The following is a 21,201-nucleotide window of genomic DNA, read 5'->3' as shown; positions in this document are numbered from 1 at the left end:
CAATTTGGTTTTGTCTGATATTTCCCCATTCTTCTCAGGGTGTCCTATCCTAAGGCATGTCATGCACTGCCCCACGATGATGGTATCTTCGTTCCAGTTTCTCTGATGTATACCTATGACAGCAACTACATTTCCTCTTACAACTAATAATGTATGGAGAACTCATTGTGGTTTTAAACTGCAGTTCCCTGAAGTGGGTTTAATTCCCATTACCTGTATGTTCATTTCTAAATATTGTATTTGGGTCCATTACAAATCTGTAACAGTTTCTTTCATTTATTCTGTTTGTTGTTCCCTGCCAATATTTTGACCTGGTCTTATTCTTTTTATCATAGCTCTCTGTTCTATAATCTGTGTTGATAATTCCAGTACCTGGTCTTAGCGAGTCTCTTTCTGCTGCCTATTTCTTCTAGCTTTCTTTCATGGTGCTTTGTTTCCTTGTGTGCTTAAATATTTGGCTCCAATGTCTTCATTTGCAGGAATTCCTTGAGGCCTAGAATTAAGGTTCTTCCCTCTAGTGAGCATTTATATTTACTTGTGCCATGTGCCTAGTCTGCCAGTCTGAGATGACAATGAAACAAATTCATTCTGGTGATGTGCATTTGGACTGCAAATCTGCAAAGAGCTGGTAGTTCTGTGGTTACAACTTCTCAGGGATGTGATTCTTACGTTCCCGTTCTTGACACTAAGGCCAACTTTGCCTTCAGTTTTCTGGAAGTAATATAACTTCGTTACTTGTTCACCCTCAGATGGTGATGTAATACTTGGGGGACAGAAGGGCTCAGCTTTACAAGAGGGTACATGCATCTCCTATGAGATGATACCATTCAATGTGTACTCTACACCTGCATGTCCAATATAATAGCTACTAGTAACATGTGGCTATTAAATAATTCATGTGACTACTGAGACTAAGGAACTGAATTTCTAACTTTATTTTGAATTCGAATTAATTCAAATATAAATTAAAAACTGAAGCAGTGTAAAATAATTTTTTATTAAAAGCAACTTTATTGCTTTGGTAGAACTGTATTTTACTTTAATAAATTGTTTCATTTAGATGATGAAAATTTGGGGTTTGAATTATGGTGTTATTTAAGTGCAAAATATACACCAGGTTTTGAAGATTAGTATGAAAAAGGATATAAAGTATCTCAGTAAAATATTATGTTAGTTACATATCGAAACAATATTTTGGATATACTGGGTTAAATACAATGCCATTTAATAAAATCAAAGTCATAGGTTTCTTTTTTAATGTGACTGTTAAAAAGTTTAAATCACTTATGTGATTCACATTATATTTTCATTGGACAGGTCTGCTCTGTTATTTTCTGTTCCTTTTGCCTCAAAAGGCTATGAAAACTGAAGCTTAAATCATTGGACTTGGTAAGTGCCCTCAAAACAAAGCAGCTTAACACTCTACTTACTACTTCGTTCTAGGTTTCTTTCCTTCACTCAGACTAATGCAGCACCAGAATTATCTAGAGGGATTATTTTTTTTAATGATTTATTTATTTATTTTAGAGAGAGAGAGTGAGCGGGGGGAGGGGTCAGGGGGGGATTGAGGGAAAGAGTCTCAAGCAGATTCCCCTTTGAGCACAGAGCCTGACACAGTACTCTACCCCACAATGCCTGAGATCATGACCTGAGCTGAAACGAAGAGTTGGACACTTAACCAACTGAGTCACCCAGCACCCCTCCTGGAGCAATTATTAAAACAAACTGCTAGGTTCCATCCCTAGAGTTTCTGATTTAGAAGGCTTAAGGTGGAGCCTAATAATTTATATTTCTAACAACTCCCCAATACCCAGATGCTGCTGGTCTAATGATGATTAGTGAGAACAACTGAGATTTTTGTCTTAAGATCTTATCAGCACTTTGATACTTTTAAGAAATTTGGTTATTTTATTCAGCAGTTGTTTTTTTTCTTGGTGTTTTTGTCATGACAATTATTTCAAACTTAGTTACTCAAGTCCCCATTCCGTCTTTAACCTGCTCTGATCAGGTTTCTGCCCGCATCATCCCATCAGACCTGTTCTTGTCAGTCACTCAATTAACCCCACCAAGAGTCATTTCTTTTTTTTTTTTCTTTTCTTTTATGTTATGTTAATCACCATACATCATTAGTTTTTGATGTAGTGTTCCATGATTTTGCTTCAAAAAAAGATTACCTGAACTGTTTGTCCACACTGATCAATCAGAACAAGAGGCTTATTAATTTGATTTACCCAAAATTTAAATTCCTCTCCTTCCCCAGACCCCTGAAATCTGGCCTACCCTAGCCTATACCCGCTCCTGAACAATACACCTCTTGACTAACCTCAGGGAAAAACATTCTTTGATCAGCCTACTCCCTAACACCTGGTTCTTTATTTACGCCTTACTTACTCCTCTCTACATAGAAAACAAACAAACAAAAAAACCCTCTTTTCTGCCTGATCTTTGAAACAATTACAGATCTCATGGTCAGAGAGTTTTCCTTATTGCAAACAGTCCCCCTCTTCCTACTGTCATCATCTGTTTAAATAGTTTCTCTTTCTCTCTTTTTTTAATTTGGCAAATGACAGCACTTGAAATCGTTCATCACTCTTCCCTTGCCTAATTTTCCACCTAACTCACTGATTGTCCCTTCTTAATTCTTCACTGGTTGTTCTTCTTTCTAACCTCTTACCATTGGACAGTCACAGAGCTCAGTCCTTGTACCTCTTCTCCATTTATACTCAGTCTCTTGGTGATCTCTCATCTAGTCTCACAGCTTTACTTCCCATCAAACCCTGACTAATCCAGCATAAACTTCTCCAGAACTTTAGATCCAACTCAACTTCCAACTCAAGACCTCCATTTGGATATTTAAGGAATTCTCAAACAAAAATGATTCAAAACTGAACTCTATGTTCTCCCTCAATGCATGAATTAAGGAAACAGACATGTGGAATTAAGAATACATTAACTTTGCAAAAAGATTTGAGGATCTGGCCAAAGAGCAAGCTCCTAAATGCATTTTAATATGATTTCATACTAAAAATAAGATAGATATACAACTTTAGTATTATATCCATGCTTTTAGTTCATGTGCCATCAAATATATGGGATTTTTAAAGGCCATGTAGACAGCATGACAAAAATCGCAAACCAAAAGCACATCAAGGTTAGAAATTATCTTCATTGTTAAATCTTTTTACCTAATTCTCTACTACTTTAGCCCCATACTACTCTACTAAAACTGCATTCTCAAAGGTTTAAGATTTGCTTGTTAAATCTCTCTCTGAAGCATCAACACTACCGACCAGTAGACACAACACTCTTGGATACTATAATGCTATAGTATTCTGGTTTTCACCTCTCATTTTCCAGACTCTTATGTTTCCTTCTCCAATAACCTAGGTTTAGCTCCTCAACCTCTGATTTTCCTTTACATTGTCTGTGACTTTCATTCCCTCGTGGCTTCAAATGACTATCTTCATTACATTAAAAAAAAGCAGTAACAGTTTTATTTTTAAAATTTAAAGGACAGGCAATGGACACAAAATACAAGACAGAGATGTATCTACAAAAAGATACTGGGAGATGAATGGATAAAGAAAATGTGGTGTGTGTGTGTATATATATATATATATATATACACACACACATATATACACACAATGGAATATGACACAGCCATCAGAAAAAAAAAAAAGAAATCTTCCCATTTGCAACGATATGGATGGAACTAGAGGGTATATTATGCTAAGTAAAATAAGTCAATCAGAGAAAGACAATTATCATATGATCTCACTCATGTGGAATTTAAGAAACAAGGCAGAGGACCATATGGGAAGAGAGGAAAAAATGAAAAAAGATGAAACCAGAGAGGGAGACAAACCATAAGAAACTTAATCATAGGAAACAAACTGAGTGTTGCTGGAGGGGAGGGGGGTGGAGGGATGGGGTAACTGGGTGCTGGAAATTGGGGAGGGTATGTGCTGTAATGAGCACTGGGTATTACGTACGACTGATGAATCACAGACCTGTATCCCTGAAACCAATAATACATTATATCTTAATTAATTGAATTAAAAAAAAAGGTATTGGGAATCCAGACACTTGCATTATCATCCCAAGTCTCATATTATCTGTACAGCTTTTATTTCTCATTTCTTAGGGCCTTAGTTTCTGTATCTGCAATAAAGAGGATTGCATGAGTTAGAAGTCCTCTATCAAGTTTTTCTTTTTGCTTTAACATTCTAATTCATATTTTAAAACTGTTTACAATTTATGTATCTCTTTATTTCCATTTCTGTAATTCTCACACAGAAAATGAGGAGAAAAAAGATTCTCTCTCCCTGACATAGTATGTTAAATGTTTTTAGGACAGATATTTGAGGTTCTGAGAAAACAGGTCAACCTGTTTATTTGCTGGCAAAACAGACAAGTAAGTTTTATTTACAGAGAACGTATTTTGAGTCATTTCTTGATGATGGGCTTGTTTACTCCAGAATTTAGAGTTTAACTACTTTCTAAAGTAAGGTATCATACACATTCTACCTTATTAAAGAATTAAAAATAATTCTCACTTTCCCTTTGTACTTAGTGTATATAATTATAACCTTGCTTTAGCTTTTTAAATTTTAAGTCTGCTCTGTTTTTTGTAATTCATGTGGTTTAGTTTAACACATCAACTTCTATTTTAGCATCACCAGCTAACCTGAGTCATCTTAACCATTTGTCCTAGTAAAATTATATCCTAAAGCTAAAATCTACAGCTATGTATATCATTTGATTACTTAAGACTGGCTATATATATTAACAAATATACTTAATCAGAATAACTTACAAAAATCAAATTTGACTTATACAGATCACTTCATTTCCAGTTCCAAGTAAGACAACACAAGTTTACGTCAAGAAAAGGTAAAAGAATTAAATAGAACAGCACAAATAAGGGGGTTCATGGATTTTTAAAAACAGTCACTTGGAAACATATTATCTTCCTTCATCCCTCACTGTATTCCCCAAATATTCAATGCTCCTGCCATAATTTATTGTTACTATAACATGCCAAATTTATTTATGTCTTTATGCCTTATTAATGCAGGTGCCTTTTCTGCTTGGAATATCCTTCAATTTTTTTGTTGTTGTTGTTATTGCTCATTTAGATTTATTTAACTTATGCTTTTGGGCCCAGCTGAAATGTTATACTACCCCCTGGGCAGAATAAATCATTATCCCCTTTTGCCTTCCCATAGCACTTTTGTCTATTATTTCTTTATAGCTTGCCACTTACTTTTCCTTCTATTACAATTATTTATTTTCATATCCAAGTCCATTAGGCTGAGTGCTATTCAATGGCAGAAATACATATAATAGGTATATGTGTTTCTCTGACACTTTTCCAAAATCTACCCCAGTACTCACAATGCCTACTGTGTTTGTCCATTAAGGGACAATGATCTTTCATCTTCCTATTTTGATTCAAATATTTATGTACATTTATGTTAACTTGTAATAGTTCTGTGTTTAACTATTTTACTCACATTAACATAAATTGTGTACTAAGGCTTGTTGGATTAAGTAGCAATTAAAGAATATAAAACTAAGAATGTAAAGATTATTTTGCCACAATGGCATATAAAATTTAAAACTTGATTTCTAATTTGCCAAGTTGACTCACTTTATTTTTTTTATTTTTTTAAGATTTTATTTATTTATTTGAGAGAGAGAATGAGAGACAGAGAGCATGAGAGGGAGGAGGGTGAGAAGGAGAAGCAGACTCTCTGCTGAGCAGGGAGCCCGATGTGGGACTCGATCCCGGGACTCCAGGATCATGACCCGAGCCGAAGGCAGTCGCTTAACCAACTGAGCCACCCAGGCGCCCTTGACTCACTTTAAACATATAAACTATGCACTACCTGTCAAGATAAATTATGTAATATTGTCATTTTAGGAGAACTTTATAAACGCGGTATGACAGGTATTCCTCATAAATCTGCTAAACCATTCTATTCTTTAAGAGATTATTTTAAACACAAAAACCTAAACTATTTTTAGATGAGTGACTCTCTTTTGACTCTTAGACACTATAAGCACTTAAAACTAGGGTGTCAGTAATAATTTCTATATGTTTAGTAAATGCAAGACTACTCCATATACGAACACAGTATTACTTGAGAAAAAAGGTCTCTAAAATGTACTGATTGATAAGAGATTCATATATGTATTTTTAGAAATTGTTGCTTTAATATCTTTCCAGGGAGATTATCTTTTCTCAGAAATAATTTTAAGTATAACATCATAATTTTTGTTTCTAAATCTAAAACTCACTCTTCAAGATTCTGTTATTTGCAACAGACACATAAAAGTGCCATCAAGTGCCTTATGGCATATTTATATTGTAGCACCATCTACTCTAGTCAAATGTGCCCACCAAAATGTCACAAATAACAGTATTTTTTTCTCTGCTGAGATTTCCAAGTTCGTGTTCAAATGGATACAGTCATACCAGTCTGTCACCATATATTCCACACCATCCCCACCCTTATGTGTCAAATCTCATGTCCTAATCTGCTCTTCATCTTTCCCCATCACTATTTTTATTTTAAAAAAATCTACCCTGATACCCCAGATCCAATGATATTTCTACCATGAACATATAATGTTACAAAGTTAACATTTCAGGATGAGCTAGAGAACAAAAGAAAAGGTTGAGAAAAATCAAATCCATAAACCTAAGGGTATGTTTTGTACTGCAAAGTAACATTTCAAAGGATAAGTCAACTGAAATGTTTAAGAAAAATTTAACAGTTCAGATAGAGTCATTTTAACTACTGTAAATTAGGTTAGACTGAAAAAGAAAGATACTAAATAGGATTCATAAAAAATTATGGTAAAGTATATCATCTGACTAAAGCTTATTGAGCTATAATATACAAATTCACTCAGTTCAGCAATACAGGGGCATTTAAAATTCCCTTTACCAGTGCAACATAATTTTGAAATCTTAATTTGTTTTTATTTATTTTTTCTGCTATGGTTTCAATAGTGCCATAAGAATTTTAAAAGCAGAATCTATTTTAGATCTTCAGGGTCAATGCCGCCTTAGTTAAAAAAAAAAATTACAAATCAACTCAGCAGTAATTTTTCATTCTATTTTCACTTAGCTAAAAATGACAACCCAAAGCATTTCAACTATCCACCCTTTTTGTGATGTGTGTGTACATTTCAAAGAAAAAAATCTGGGACTAAAGTCATTACAAAAGTAGAACTGGAAAGTCAAGTCATATTTACTTATACTAGAAATATTTTACTATTATTTCTTCAGGCAACAAAAGGTATCCCACTGGATTTGTTTTCCCATCTCTTCTCCATTTTGTTCTTTTCTCCCAGTTTTAGTCTCTTCCTTATTTCCTTATGCATCCCAGACTCACTTTATTCTGTGCCTCTTAGCCTGTCCTTTGCCTTGCATCCTACTTCAATCCTTCAACCTACCCTCCCCAGACAACTAAGCCCCGATGGAGAATAATCACACTGGTTGTACAGATCTGTTCAACAAAAACACAAATTGATAATTTCATCTCTGTCCCCTGACATATTTATCTATCACTGATTTATCTTCAGTGAGAACCCTCTTTATTCACTTTCATGGCCTATCAAAAACTTTTGCCACTTTCCTTAATTACGTGCCCCAACGGCCTACTCAATTCTCAGCAGATGACCTGAACTTACACTTCACAGCAAACTGAGACAATGAGATACAAATGACAACTTCCTGTCCACTCTCACTAAGAAATTACTATCTGAGTCCATATCCTTGCTTCTTGACTTACAACTTAGAGAAGGAGTACCCTTCGTTCTATCTAAAGCATCCCATCTTGGATGTTCTTAATACCATCTCCTCTAGAACTGGATATTGTTCCGTCATTCATCCTTTCTGATATTTTTCAGCTTCTCCTGTTCATTAGTTCTGTCCCATCCTCCCTGAAGTCTCTCCTAATCTATAAAAAACAAAACAAAACAAAAGAGCTAAACAAAAATTTCCATGACCCTGCATGCCTTCTTCAGTTTCTGCCTAATCTCTCTCAATCTCTATGAAGAATTTCCGTGAAGACTAATAATATAAACTCAGTCACTGATTTATACTCGTTTTTATTCAATTAGATTTCTCTTCATCAACATTTTTTTTTTCAGTCCTCTCCTCTGTACCTTCTTTATCCACTTGCCCTTAGCTAACACTTTTTCTGAGGTCCAGTCTCTGTGCTCCTCCCACTCTCTTCCCTCTCAGTTCCTTGCATATATATTCAACTGCCTATGAAACCTCCACCTGAATGTCCTGGAGATATCTCAGGTCAACTCATCATTTCTTAAAATTCTCTCTAATCTTAGTAAGTATTCTTATCTCAGTTTGGTGATACCAAAATTTACCAAACTAGTCAGTAACTGGAAGGCCATTCTAGAATCTTTGTGTTCCTTGAAATTGCTTTGGATCCAAACAATCAGAAATTCTCTCAATTCACCCCTGAATTTCTTTCTTCATTTCATGTGCTCATGACCACTGCTTAATTCAGGCTTCCACCATCTCTCCTGGATTACTGTAACAGCTCCTTCTGGCTATGCCTCCCATCTGATTTCTATGCTTTGGTCTCAAATCCCGGCTCTATATAACATATAACTGTGATAATTAAGTTGTTGGGACAATAAACCAGATCATAACTTCTATTTTCTTATTTAGAACTCTTCACTGAAAAAACAAAAAAAACCAAAAACTCTTCATTGACTCTTTACTTTCCAAAACATTTTGCGATCTGACTCCTAACTCTTCAATTTCATTTCCTCCCTCCCTCCAAATACAAAACAATAACAATGTTTTAAATTCTTTTAAACACATACCCATAATATAGTTTAAGACAATTTTATTTGTGCATTTTGTTCCTCTGCCCAGGACAACTTCCCTTGATGCACACAGCAGACAAATTCTTCTTTAACCTTGAAAGGCAGTTCTGGTGTCACTTTTCCAAAAGCCTTTCTTTTGACTACCACTGCACAATGATCTCCTCCAGGTAGAAGTAATTACTTCCTCCTCTGGACTATCCCAGTATTCTATGCTTAGTCTTCCTATTACTCCATCACAATCTTTAATTGACCCTACTAAAAAACTCAGAATTTTTCTTTTTATAATGGTACCCATGAGTGATTTATGAAGAAATTTACTCCATCTGACATATTACTTTACCCTGATATAAAAGCATTTTGAAGATAAGAGTAGAAAAAAAATTGCAGGGGTGTCTGGGGGGCTCAGTCGGTTAAACGTCTGCCTTTGGCTCAGGTCATGATCCCAGGGTCCTGGGATCGAGTGGGCTTCCTGTTCAGTGGGGAGCCTGCTTCTACCTTTCCCTCTGCAGCTCCCTCTGCTGCTCCCCCGCCTGTGCTCTCTGTCAAATAAATAAAATCTTAAAAAAAAAAGAAGAAGAAGAAAAGAAATCGCAAATTCTGATAGAATGAATCTGGAAACCTTAATCAGGACAGAATAATATTCAAAAGAAAAAAATCACCTTAATGAACAGAAAGAAGAAAAAAAATTCTCTAAAAAAAAAGAGGTTAAAAGCATAGGATCACAGAATTTTTCTTAGAATACACATAAAATACTTAGCATAGTGCCTGGAACACAATTATATGTTCTTAAAAGTGAACTGCTATTAACATTATTATTATTAAGTAAAATAACTAGATGCGTATGAATGAAGAGTTCTAAGTCATAGGTACTTTTGGTCTTGGTCCTAAGAATTAGAGATTCCACCAAAACTATCTTGAGATTTCAAGGAAAAAGAAAGTCATTTAAGAGTGATTTCTTATATTAGTAAATGTAATAAATAAGAACTACCTTTTGTTACTTGATAAGTAACTAATTTATAATGGTCCTTTCCCTAATGGAAATCAATATATCACCAAGAAATTCTATTGAAAAGACTTACCAATTTCTTCCTGCTAAAAGTTCCTTTATTACCATATATTAAAACAGATGCATCAAATGATTAACACAGCAAAATGCAAGCCAACTCTTTTCTCACAGAGTTATAAATTCTAAGATAGTTGATAAGAGCTGCCTTACCTTCAGGGGCATTGGCATCACATCTCTTTGGCACAGGGAAGGCTGAATTGTTTTTATGGTCATCATAAGTTATATTGCTCTAAAAGACAAAAATATGGTTAAAATGTAAGTATATTAATATTTGGATCAAAAAGTAATCATATTTTATACTCTGTTTTCTATTAAACTACATTTAGCTAATATTCTTATACAAAATTACAATTCGAAGAGAAAGATTTATGGTAAATTTTAACATTAGGGCTCTTTTGCAACAATTTTAGGTCCTGGACTAAACAACAGAACAACTTCCCAGAGAAAAAGCCTACTTATTATTCCACTGTGAAACCAGAAAATATGTTTTGTCCATGCAAATGCATGATGTCACTTCATTTATTCATAGAAAAAAGTTTAATAAACATGACCTAGTGAACTAGGTGGACACAATAAGGCAAGAAGAAAATAAAAAGATATAAGAAGTAGAAAATAGGATTCAGGTGATCTAGTACTGTGTTTCCCAAACTCAGGTTACTCATGTACCTCTATTATAGTGTGTGTCTTATATTTGTTCCACTTACATTATTACTTAGTATTTGTCAATGAACTAATTTTTCAACCATTGGTAATATTATGTATGGTACTGTTGGAAGGTTTGATGTGTTTGTTAAATTTTTGTTACTAATTACATGTTAAAGTAAAGAAAGAATGAAGGAATACAGTATAAAAAAGGGGTGATCTGGGCAGACTAGATTAGCAATCAAAGACTCCATTAAAGCAAAGCTTGTACTAGAACCTGAAACACATTTGCATTATTAAGTAGAGCAAGAGGTATTTTATGGAAAGGAAACAAACTACACAAAGGCTGAATCAGATATGGTCAAAATATTTTAAACTGTCAAAAAACCCAAACTAGCTGTCCAGTTACAAGCAGGAGCCACAGCTGGCTTCTGAAAGATCAACGTTAAAGAAAGAGTATAACAAGTAATACTCATCATGTTGAAAGAAAGCTCAGATACCCATAAATAAAATTTTGGGGGTGGGGTTTCCTTTTTTTAATTTAAATTCAATTAATTAACATATACTGTATTAGTTTCAGAGGCAGCGTTCAGTGATTCATCAGTTGCATAGAACACCCAGTGCTCATTACCTCATGCGCCCTCCTTCATGCCCATCACCTTACCCCACCCTCCCACCCACCTCCCCTCCAGAGACCCTCAGTTTGTTTCCTATGCTTAAGAGTCTCTTATGGTTTGTCTCCCTCTCTGATTTCATCTTGTTTTATTTTTCCCAGTTTTGCTTCTTTTACTAACCAGAATCATGCTGTATTGTTCTTTGATGTGCCTGTTGGAGATGTTCTCAGCCTAGCACACTCCTTTTATCCATTCTATATTCCACAGAATTAGTGTCAGTTTGGGTTGCTTCATTCTGCTGTTGTAATTATGCCCACTTTTGTACACAAACTTGAGCACAGGGGCTGGAATTTGAGGGGAAGAGTGCCAGTTTGAGCCCTTGGCAATCTGAGCTGAAGGCGTGTTGACTTGGCATTGAGCAGGTGGCAGGCCACGCATGCTGACTCGGGCAAGAGGGCGGCTGGACTGTGAATTTGGGACCCACAGGCCGATGGCACCGTGTGTGACAGGGACGTGGCTGGTTTTGCTTTTAACTTCTATTTTTCTGAGAAACTCTGTCTTTCCTTCTATTCTAAATGGAAGCCTTGCTGGATAGAGTATTCTTGGCTGTAGAGTGTTTCCTTTTAGCACTTGGAATTTATCATGCTGCTCTCTTCTGGCCTGCAGAGTTTCTGCTGAAAAGTCCACTGATAGCCATATGGGGTTTCCCTTGTATGTCACTGCCTTCCTTTGTAACACTACAAATAAAATATTTTTTAAGAATCTCCTGTGGAATTCACAGTACTGATGACCAGACATACTTTGCTCAACAAAACTTTTTGGGGAGCCATATTAATAAAACTACTTAAAATATTATTTTAGGGAAAATAATATGAGTTTTAACAAAGTGCTGAGATAAAGTTCAGTAGCTTAGCATCATGGGATCCATTTAAGGAACTACAATAATAAAATTCAGTGTGTTATTAAAAAAAGAACTTGTACAAAACATAAATATGCTCAAAAATGGAGTGAAAAACCTGTTTTTGTGATATTAAACTTGATCTGATGAGCTATTATCTTATGCCAACCTTCACAAATTAAAATTTGGTTTTAAATACCACTCTCTTTAAAATATCAAAACAATGAAGTTTAAGATTTTGTACTTACCTCTATTAAGTAATTTTGGCTTCCATACATGACATATTGGGGAGCAAGACTATAAATCATGTAGCTAGTGTGAAGGACAATAAGCAGAAGTATCATGCAAAGAAATAAGAGTGCCTGGGGCCTGGTTCTACCTCTTCTAATTTTATACAGCTGGAAAGAAAAAAGTAACAATATTTCAGCAATATGCTTTAGTTTTAAGGCACTAAGTTCTGCTTGTGTGTTAGAGGTAATGAATACAGTTCAACTATTTCTTTTTCTAAAATAAATATTAAGAATTCTTAATCATTTCAAATGATTATGACAATGACAGACAATTCTTTCTCTGTAAAGCTTTTAGTTTTACATTTATGGTTATTTTAAAATCACAGCAAAGCATCTATATTCAAAGGATCCTATAAATGATCCATGAAAAACTCAAGACCTAGAGAATATATTATATGTTAGTATTCACCTGCTTCGTTTCCAGACAAATCTTCTAAACTTATTATGTAATAGCATCTGTTAGAAGTTTATAGAGCTAAGAAGAATTATGAACTACCACTAATGCTACCTAAAGATTAGAGGAGTGAGTTTAAACTACAAGTATTAGTAATATATTTGTGGTTTTACATATTACTACATAAGAACAGACATGTCATGCATTTATAAATACTCATTTCTATGAGATACTCATGACATCCTCATATTATACTGTTGTAAGTTCTAGTTTATCATAATTTATATTAATCTGACTGTAAATACTTTCATATATATTTATACTAAAGGGAAACTAAAATGTGATAATAAATACAATAAGCCAGAGAACTTGCTTCATTTCAATGGCAAAGCACATTTTTATTTTAGCAACTAAGAAATCACTACTCTGTTTTATTAACAGATTTTAGTACAATAGAGAGTAAAAGAACTCCAATTCTGGATAGGATGACTATGAACACCTAAAAATTGAGATTTCCCAGTTTCCCTTACATGTAGTTGTAGCTAACAGTGATAAAATATTAAACATCAAAAGGAAAGAAGTCTGCTGTGGACTTTTGGGAAAATGTTGCTTTATTGATAGTATTTTTTTTAATGGAACATGAACAGGATAAATGAAGCTATAGCATCCATATTACAATCCTGAGGGAGAAGCCAAGAGCATTACAGAGATGTTGGACTTGACATTTTTGAAGTACAAAGCAATGCTAGATTTTTAAAAATTTTCATAGCAAGAAATCTTTTATTAGTTCAAACCACTATTTAACTGGGTTTTCTTTTACTCACAGGTGGAAGTAATCTCTACCCGAATTATCTTCATTTTGAAAAAAAAATTTTTTTAGATTTATTTATTTATTTATTTGAAAGAGAGAGAGAGAGAGAGAGAGAGAGCACGTGAACAGGGGGTAGGAGCAGAAGAAGAGGGAAAAGCAGACTCCCTGCTAAGCAGGGAGCCTGATGCGGCGCTTGATCCCAGGACCTGGAGATCATGACCTGAGCTGAAGGCCAATGCTTAATCGATTGAGCCACTGAGGTGCTCCTTGAAATTCTTAATTTATCTCAAAATGAGTGTAGGAAGAAAATAACCCTTCTCCAATCATATAGCAATTTTAACTTCTAGTAGGAAGGGCCATCTATTGAGCTACAGTGTATTCATTTGTACTTCAATGTGTTTCCATGCAGCCAAACACTAAAGAAAATAATCTAAACCAGGGTTTCTCAACCTTGGCACTATTGACATTTTGGGCTGGTTAAGTCTTTGTTATGGGAGGCTGCTCTGTGCAATCCAGAATGTTTAGCAGAATCTCTGGTCTCTACCCACTAGACACCAATAGCACCCACTAATTTTTTGGGTTGTTATTGTTGTTTTACTGTGGAAGGAGCCAAGATGCCCTTCAACAGATGAATGGATTAAGAAGACGTAGTACACATATACAATGGACTATTACTCAGCCATGAGAAAGGATGAATACCCACCATTTGCATCGACATGGATGGAACTGGAAGGGATTATGCTAAGTGAAATAAGTCAATCACCCACTAGTTTTAACAACTGAAAATATCTCCAGACATAGCCAAATGTATGCAAGGGGCAAACTTGTCCATTTAAAAACCACCACTTAGGCAAAAAGCACCTTTATGCTAACGTGAAGTGAAAAAGCTAGTACTTCGGAGCGTCTGGGTGGCTCAGTCGTTAAGTGTCTGCCTTCTGCTCAGGTCATGATCCCGGGGTCCTGGGATCGAGCCCCGCATCGGGCTCCCTGCTTGGCAGGAAGCCTGCTTCTCCCTCTTCCACTCCCCCTGCTTGTGTTCCTGCTCTTGCTCTCTCTCTCCCTCTGTTAAATAAATAAATAAATAAATAAAATAACAACAACAAAAAAGAAAAAGCTAGTGCGCTTCCTTTTAATATCAAGATATTTGCAACTTTTATATTATAAATTTAAGTTAACTTGGAGATGGAGATTATGTACAAAATGATGAAAAAAATCAAAATAATATTGTTATACTTACTCTAACCCAAAAGAACCATATGCCAATATTTCGAATTCCCGCCATTGAAGTAAAAATAAAGTACATAATAATAATTGTTATAAGAACATAATCAAGAGGAAATACCTGAAAAAAAAAAATTTAATTTAATGCACAAATAAGAGGGGTCCTAGAAGTCATATAAAGTTATGAAAATGAAACTTCATTATTCATATTTGACAAATGTTTAAAATATCAGTCCTGATTTTGATAGGCTACTCTGATAATACAAAAAAAAAAAGAATCCTCCAAAAAACAATTACTAAATTGTTACAAATTGCTTAGTACCATTATCCTAAGAAAAATCCTATAACAAATTAAACTAAAATTACATTTATACATGGAATAAAAGACTTCATTAAAAATTAAAAATAGGAATTATTAGAAACGTTCACCTTAGGTATTATAATGTATCCCAAATCAAATTATGTATAAGAGTTCACCTATATATCAATATAATCTTTAAAGTAATATATCAATGTGGAAGTTACATGTAAATGAAGAGCCAAATCAGCAGAGGGCACAAGTATATATTGCCAAGTATTAATAGTTTGTTAACATAATAATTTGACAGAGTGTGAGAATGTTTGCTGAAGAATAAAATGACTGATTTTTTTTTTTTTACTCACTGTTTGTAGTACAGGCAAAAGCATATTCAGTGGATTACTCAGGTTAGCTCCAAAAATTATAAAACCAGAATCTATTCCAGCTGAATGAAGGGCTTTATCCAAACTAAAACAACAACAAAAATTATAAGGAGTGAATTTATATGTTATACTAGCATATTTTCAATTAACTTAGAAAAAATATCATAAGTTAAGCATGCAGATTCAACAGAGTCAAAGAAAACCATGGGTAACAAATTAAACCTCACTTAAATATCTTACAGATACTGTTCAATTGAAATAGAACAAAGAAATACTGTCTATTATTGCACATTTTTAGTCATTCTTTGAGTTAATGCTGTAGAATACTTCAAGTAAAATAGCTAAAGATGAATATGTTACACTAATGGAATCAAGTATGGAAAATGTATAACATCACAGGATGTGTGCTTTAGAAAATATGTATACTACACTTACTTTGACAGGAAGAGAGAAATTATAAACAGCAAAGCAACTAAGATGAAAAATATTCCCCAAATGATCTAAAAGTAAAAAAAAAAAATTCATTAAAATACAGTTCTAGAAGTTGATATTAAAAGCACAAAACCGTTATGCTCAATATGAATTGCAAGCATATGACAATGATCTAAATAAAATGATCTAAGATATATTTTAATTTAGTATATAATTCTAGACATTTGTCATCTAAATTTTCATTATGAGACTGTTTGACTGAAAACACATACTCAGGAGACAAAGTATTTAAAAGTCTTCATTAGTAAGTAAACAAATTAGACTCTGCTAGGTCATATAAAAGGTTTATATTCAGTTACAATGAAATATAAGCTTCAAAGATAACTGAAAAGTACATTAAGGGGCGCCTGGGTGGCTCAGTTGTTAAGCATCTGCCTTTGGCTCAGGTCATGATCCCAGGGTCCTGGGATCAAGCCACACATTGGGCTCCCTGCTCTGCGGGAAGTCTGCTTCTCCCTCTCCCACTGCCCCTGCTTGTGTTCCCTCTTTCACTGTGTCTCTCTCTGTCAAATAAATAAATAAAATCTTAAAAAAAAAAAAATTTTAAAAAGTACATTAAGACTTACACACACATACAAAAAACCAAAAGTCATGAAAGTCATCAGGTCATATAAACCTGTTATTAAAAAAGGGAACTTGGAACATTTCCCACAGAATTTTTAAACACATATACACATACACACATACGTATGTATATACATACATATATATATATATACACATGCACATACATACATACAATTTATAGCTTTTGTCTACATGTTTTGTGTATATGTATGAGACATATATATATATATATATATATATATATATATATATATATATATCACATACCATGGCCCAGAAAAGTCTGTATAACTGCTACTATTCCTGAAATATAGAGTATTAACAGCACTGAAGAAAATGTCATCTCAAACAATATTTCTGGGAAGAAATGTATTAAGCACTGTAATTAGTAGAATACATTTCCTTCTACCATATGAACTTTGTATTAGAGATAGTAGAAAACAAGCAAAAATTTTTTGGAACCTGGTGTCTAAGGAATAAAAAAGGGCTGAAACCTACGTTATAGGTTTATATAGGTTTGTAATAACCTAGAGTCTTTTTTTCCCTGACATCTTCCTTAAGTTCTAGCAACGGGTAGGCTGAAGAGTCCACAAAGTCAGAACAAAAAAAAGGAAGATTTTGATTAAGCATAGTTAAGTGTTTTTGGCCCCTCTTTGGACTAGAATTGATAGGAATAGATGGATAATATCATGTATGTGATGGTGTTTTTCATCTTATGACACATAATTGCTGAAGTTTACTTTAGAATTCTGCCAGGATAAATGAAGTAAAATAGTAACACATCATCCTACCCCACATATAAAGATGAATTTTGGAATAAATTTTAGGCTGTGTTCTAGGAAATTCTTCAGTTCTGAAAGAGTACCTCTGGAACCATTGGAAAAGAAAATTGTCAAGAGAGGACCAAAAAGGATATAGTCATTACCTGAAATAGAAAACACTGCTTGTACCAATTTTACATAATGGAATTTCACATGAGAACTCATTTATTTAAAAAGGTATCACTGCTAGTATACCTGGGTGGCTCAGTGTGTTGAGTAGCTGACTCTTGACTTCAGTTAAGTCATGATGTCTGGGTCAGGTCATGGGCTCGAGCCCCATATCAGGCTCCCTGGTCAGCATGGAATCTGCTTGTCCCTCTCCCTCCCCTTCTGCCCCCGCCCCCCACTTGTAGTCACATGCTCTCTCTTTCTAAAAGAAATAAATCTTAAAAAAAAAAAAAAGGTCTTATTGCTAAGGAAGTTTGAAGTGACTCTACAGTAACAAAAGTTCATTAGTAGAAGGTACAAAGGAGCTTACACAATCTTTTTCTACTAGATTTGAGCACCTTTATTCAATACCAAGGTGAATCAGAAGACAATATAATTACACTGAGGATCTACAACTAAAACATATTATTTCCTAACAGACTGCTAATAAGAAATAGCTTGTAGCATGAGGACATATAACTGCCAGATGCCAATTAGTACAAAGACCTAACACAGAAATAGCAGAAGTTAAAATTCCCTTTCCCTGATGTCCATTTTGGGGAGAGAATACAAAAGGAAAAAAAATCTGGGACTATTTTCCCAATCTGTTAGGATGAATGACCCACAGTTAAACTGTTTAATCACAGCTACCTAATAGAATACAAAATAAATGTAAAAACTGTAACTTTTATAAAAACCAAGAAAACAACATATATAAATGAGAAATTAAATTAGCACTTCCAGAATCTTGTCAATGATGACCACCTTGAACTGACCTAAATATTCCACTCTTAGCTATAATGTCAATTTGAAATAAAGATTAAGCTATAGAGATGACGTCAGTAAAGAGAGAGGGATAAGAGCCTCTGAAAATCCTCTCCTCCATAAAAGCAATGAAAAAACTGACATAAATTGTCAGAATCAACTTTTTCAACACTAGGGAAATTTACCAAAGCCATGCAACAATCCAAGGACATTTATCCAAGAAAAATGACTGAATGTCAGTAAGAATACAGAGCATTATGGCATTTTAACTTGTTGCAGTCCCAATTGCTTCTCTCTAGTGTATTGTAGCCTTGAAAGATAGCCTGTAAAAGCCAGAAGCCTAGCAGCCACTTGAGGAAACAGAAAGGGAATACAACTCTTTCAAAGTCTCATTCCCAGAGAACTGCTTATTATTTGACTTGCTGGGTAATTCCACGGAAGATCTCACTTGCAAGGCCATCTGTTTGACAAGAACTGGAGCTCATACAATACAAAACTCTTTCTCCAGGACTGTCTGTCAAAAAATTACAGGCAACCAATAACTTATGGCCACAAGAACTGGTCAGTAACAGGCAAAAAATAAACTAACCAAAAAGATTAAAATGGAAACCTAGGAAATGAGATGTCCATAGAGGCTCTGAAAAATTTCCACATATTCCTGGGAATGCTCAGGGCTGTGTGCATACTCAGCAAAGATCTGAGAAGGTTTAAACTCCCACTTCTGATTAACCTTGAGGCTCTGCAAAAGCAGGAAGTGAAGGCTAAGGCATAGTTGCAAAGTGCCTGCCTGAGTGTTGAAGTAGTATCTCAAAACACATACACTGCCCTTCAGCAAAGATTAGGAGGCTTATTGGTTTGAGGTTCAATGACTGGTTCAATCATTAACTAAGCTAACCAAGCAGAGACTTCAGTGACCACATACAACAAAGAATATAGACTTCACAGAATTAGTTCACAAAAGTCACAAAACAAACAGCAAAGAACAATAATAGCAGACCTGGGGAGAAGGTGGAATCTGATCTCCAGAGTTACCACAGCATATCATTTAAAATATCCCAGGTTTTAAGAAAAAAAATTAAGAGACATGCAAAGAAACAGAACATGGTTAACACAGAGGGGGAAAAAAATCAATAGGCAATGTCTTTGAGAAAACCCATTGGATTTCCAGACAAAAACTTTAAATCCAGTGTTTTAAATGTGTTCAAAGAACTAAAGAAAATCATGACCCAAGAACTAAAACAAAATATGAAAACAATGTCTCACTAAATAAGAAGAAATTATAAAAAAGAAGTGAATTGAAATTCTGGAGTTGAAATGGCCATGAATATTTCACCAGAAGGGTTAAACAGCAGATTTGAGCAGGACAGAAGGAAAAAAAATGATCAAACTTGAAGATAAATCAACTGAGATGATCAAGTCTGAGGAAGAGAAAGAAAAAAAACAATGAAATAAAGTGAACAGAGCCTCAGACACATGTGACACCATGAAACCTAAGTTCAATGGGATTCCCAGAAAAAGAGGAGGTAAAAGGACAAAAAGAATAAGAAATAATGGGCAAAAGGATTCTAAATTTGATGAAAAATAACCTATGTATCCAAGAAACTCAACAAACTCCAGGAGGAATAAATTCAAAGACATCCACACCTAGACATACATAAATGTAGGGAAGGGCACATCAGAGATCTTGAAAGAAGCAAGCAGGAGAGATCATCATGTAAAACAGATTCTCAGCAAGATTAACAGCTAATTTCCTATCAGAAACCATGCAGCCAGAAAACAGTGGTAAAACAATTCAGATAAACTTAGAAAGACACAAATTACCAAAACTGATTTTTAAAAAAAGAAAATCTGAAGAAATCTATAACAAGAAAAGTGATTGAATAAGTTATCAAAAACTTCCCACAATAAAAGCCCAAAACAAGATGACTTCACTAGTGAAATTTTACCAAAGGTTAAGAATTAACACTAATTGAGAGGCTGCTGAGAAGATGGCAGAGTAGGAGGACCCTGGACTCACCTCTTGCCACATGGCTGCCTAGAGAGCACCCACATCGGCAAAAATAACCCAGAAAGCAACTGGAAAGCTGGCAGAACAGACTCTTCACAGCCCGGTATAGATAAGAGGCCACAGTGAAGCAGATCCACCCCCTCCGATCGCTCTTGGCAAGATCCCATCAAAGTGGTGCCATAAGTATGGCAGTGTGCGTGTCGCCCAGACAAGGGTCTAGCACCACTCCAAAGTGAGTCCTGCTCCAGGGAGAGGGAAAGATAACCACATACCAATCTGACAGTGACCCCAGCAGTGGGCTGGGGGCAGGCAGCTGGTCTGACTGCAGGCCCCACCCACCAACAAAAACTTCTCAGGGGACAACACAGGTAAAGTGCCTGCATTTTGGTGTTACTTCATCTCTGGCAAACACCTGATCTGACTCAACTCAAGCCCAAAGCAGCCCCAGACCACCCAGACTAATACTACAGACACCAGACTGCCCACAATAGGCAGAGAGCCATCACAGGCTGGAATGAGGGCAAACACATCTCAGCCACAACAGGACACCCCTGTAGCAACACACACAGGAAACACCCCCTGATGCACCATTTTCTGGTGAAAAGGAGACACTGCACTGCAGGACCTCTTCTTCATAAAGCCACTACTTTCAAGTGCAGGAGATGTAGCTGACTTTCCTAACACAGAGAAACAGACACAACAATAGACAGAATGAGGAGACAGACGAATATGTCCCAAATGAAAGAGTGGAACAAAATCAGAGCAGGAGACTTAAGAGAAATGGAGATAAATAATATGTCTGATAGTAATTTAAAGTAATTTAAAGTAATGCTCATAAAGATACTCATTGGACTTGAGAAAAGAGTGCAGAACCTCCATGAGACCCTCCACCAAGAGACAGGAGATGTAAAAA

At 35.1% G+C, this 21,201-nt stretch overlaps 1 protein-coding gene across 1 annotated transcript in view; it reads right to left on the bottom strand.

The window, feature by feature from the left end:
- The window catches only part of LMBRD1 (LMBR1 domain containing 1), a 125,173-nt gene that overhangs the window by 16,665 nt on the left and 87,307 nt on the right, over nt 1–21,201 (bottom strand). The window contains exons 10-14 of the mRNA XM_027602738.1: nt 15,924–15,988; nt 15,471–15,573; nt 14,824–14,928; nt 12,340–12,489; nt 10,088–10,166 (exon numbers count right to left, since the gene is read on the bottom strand). Of these exons, the coding sequence (XP_027458539.1) occupies nt 10,088–10,166; nt 12,340–12,489; nt 14,824–14,928; nt 15,471–15,573; nt 15,924–15,988 (502 nt within the window). The remainder of the gene's footprint in view (nt 1–10,087; nt 10,167–12,339; nt 12,490–14,823; nt 14,929–15,470; nt 15,574–15,923; nt 15,989–21,201) is intronic.

The sequence above is a fragment of the Zalophus californianus genome, chromosome 7 (assembly GCF_009762305.2).
Source record: "Zalophus californianus isolate mZalCal1 chromosome 7, mZalCal1.pri.v2, whole genome shotgun sequence".
NCBI classification, from domain to species: Eukaryota; Metazoa; Chordata; class Mammalia; order Carnivora; family Otariidae; genus Zalophus; species Zalophus californianus.
This window is presented reverse-complemented; position numbering and strand designations above follow the sequence as displayed.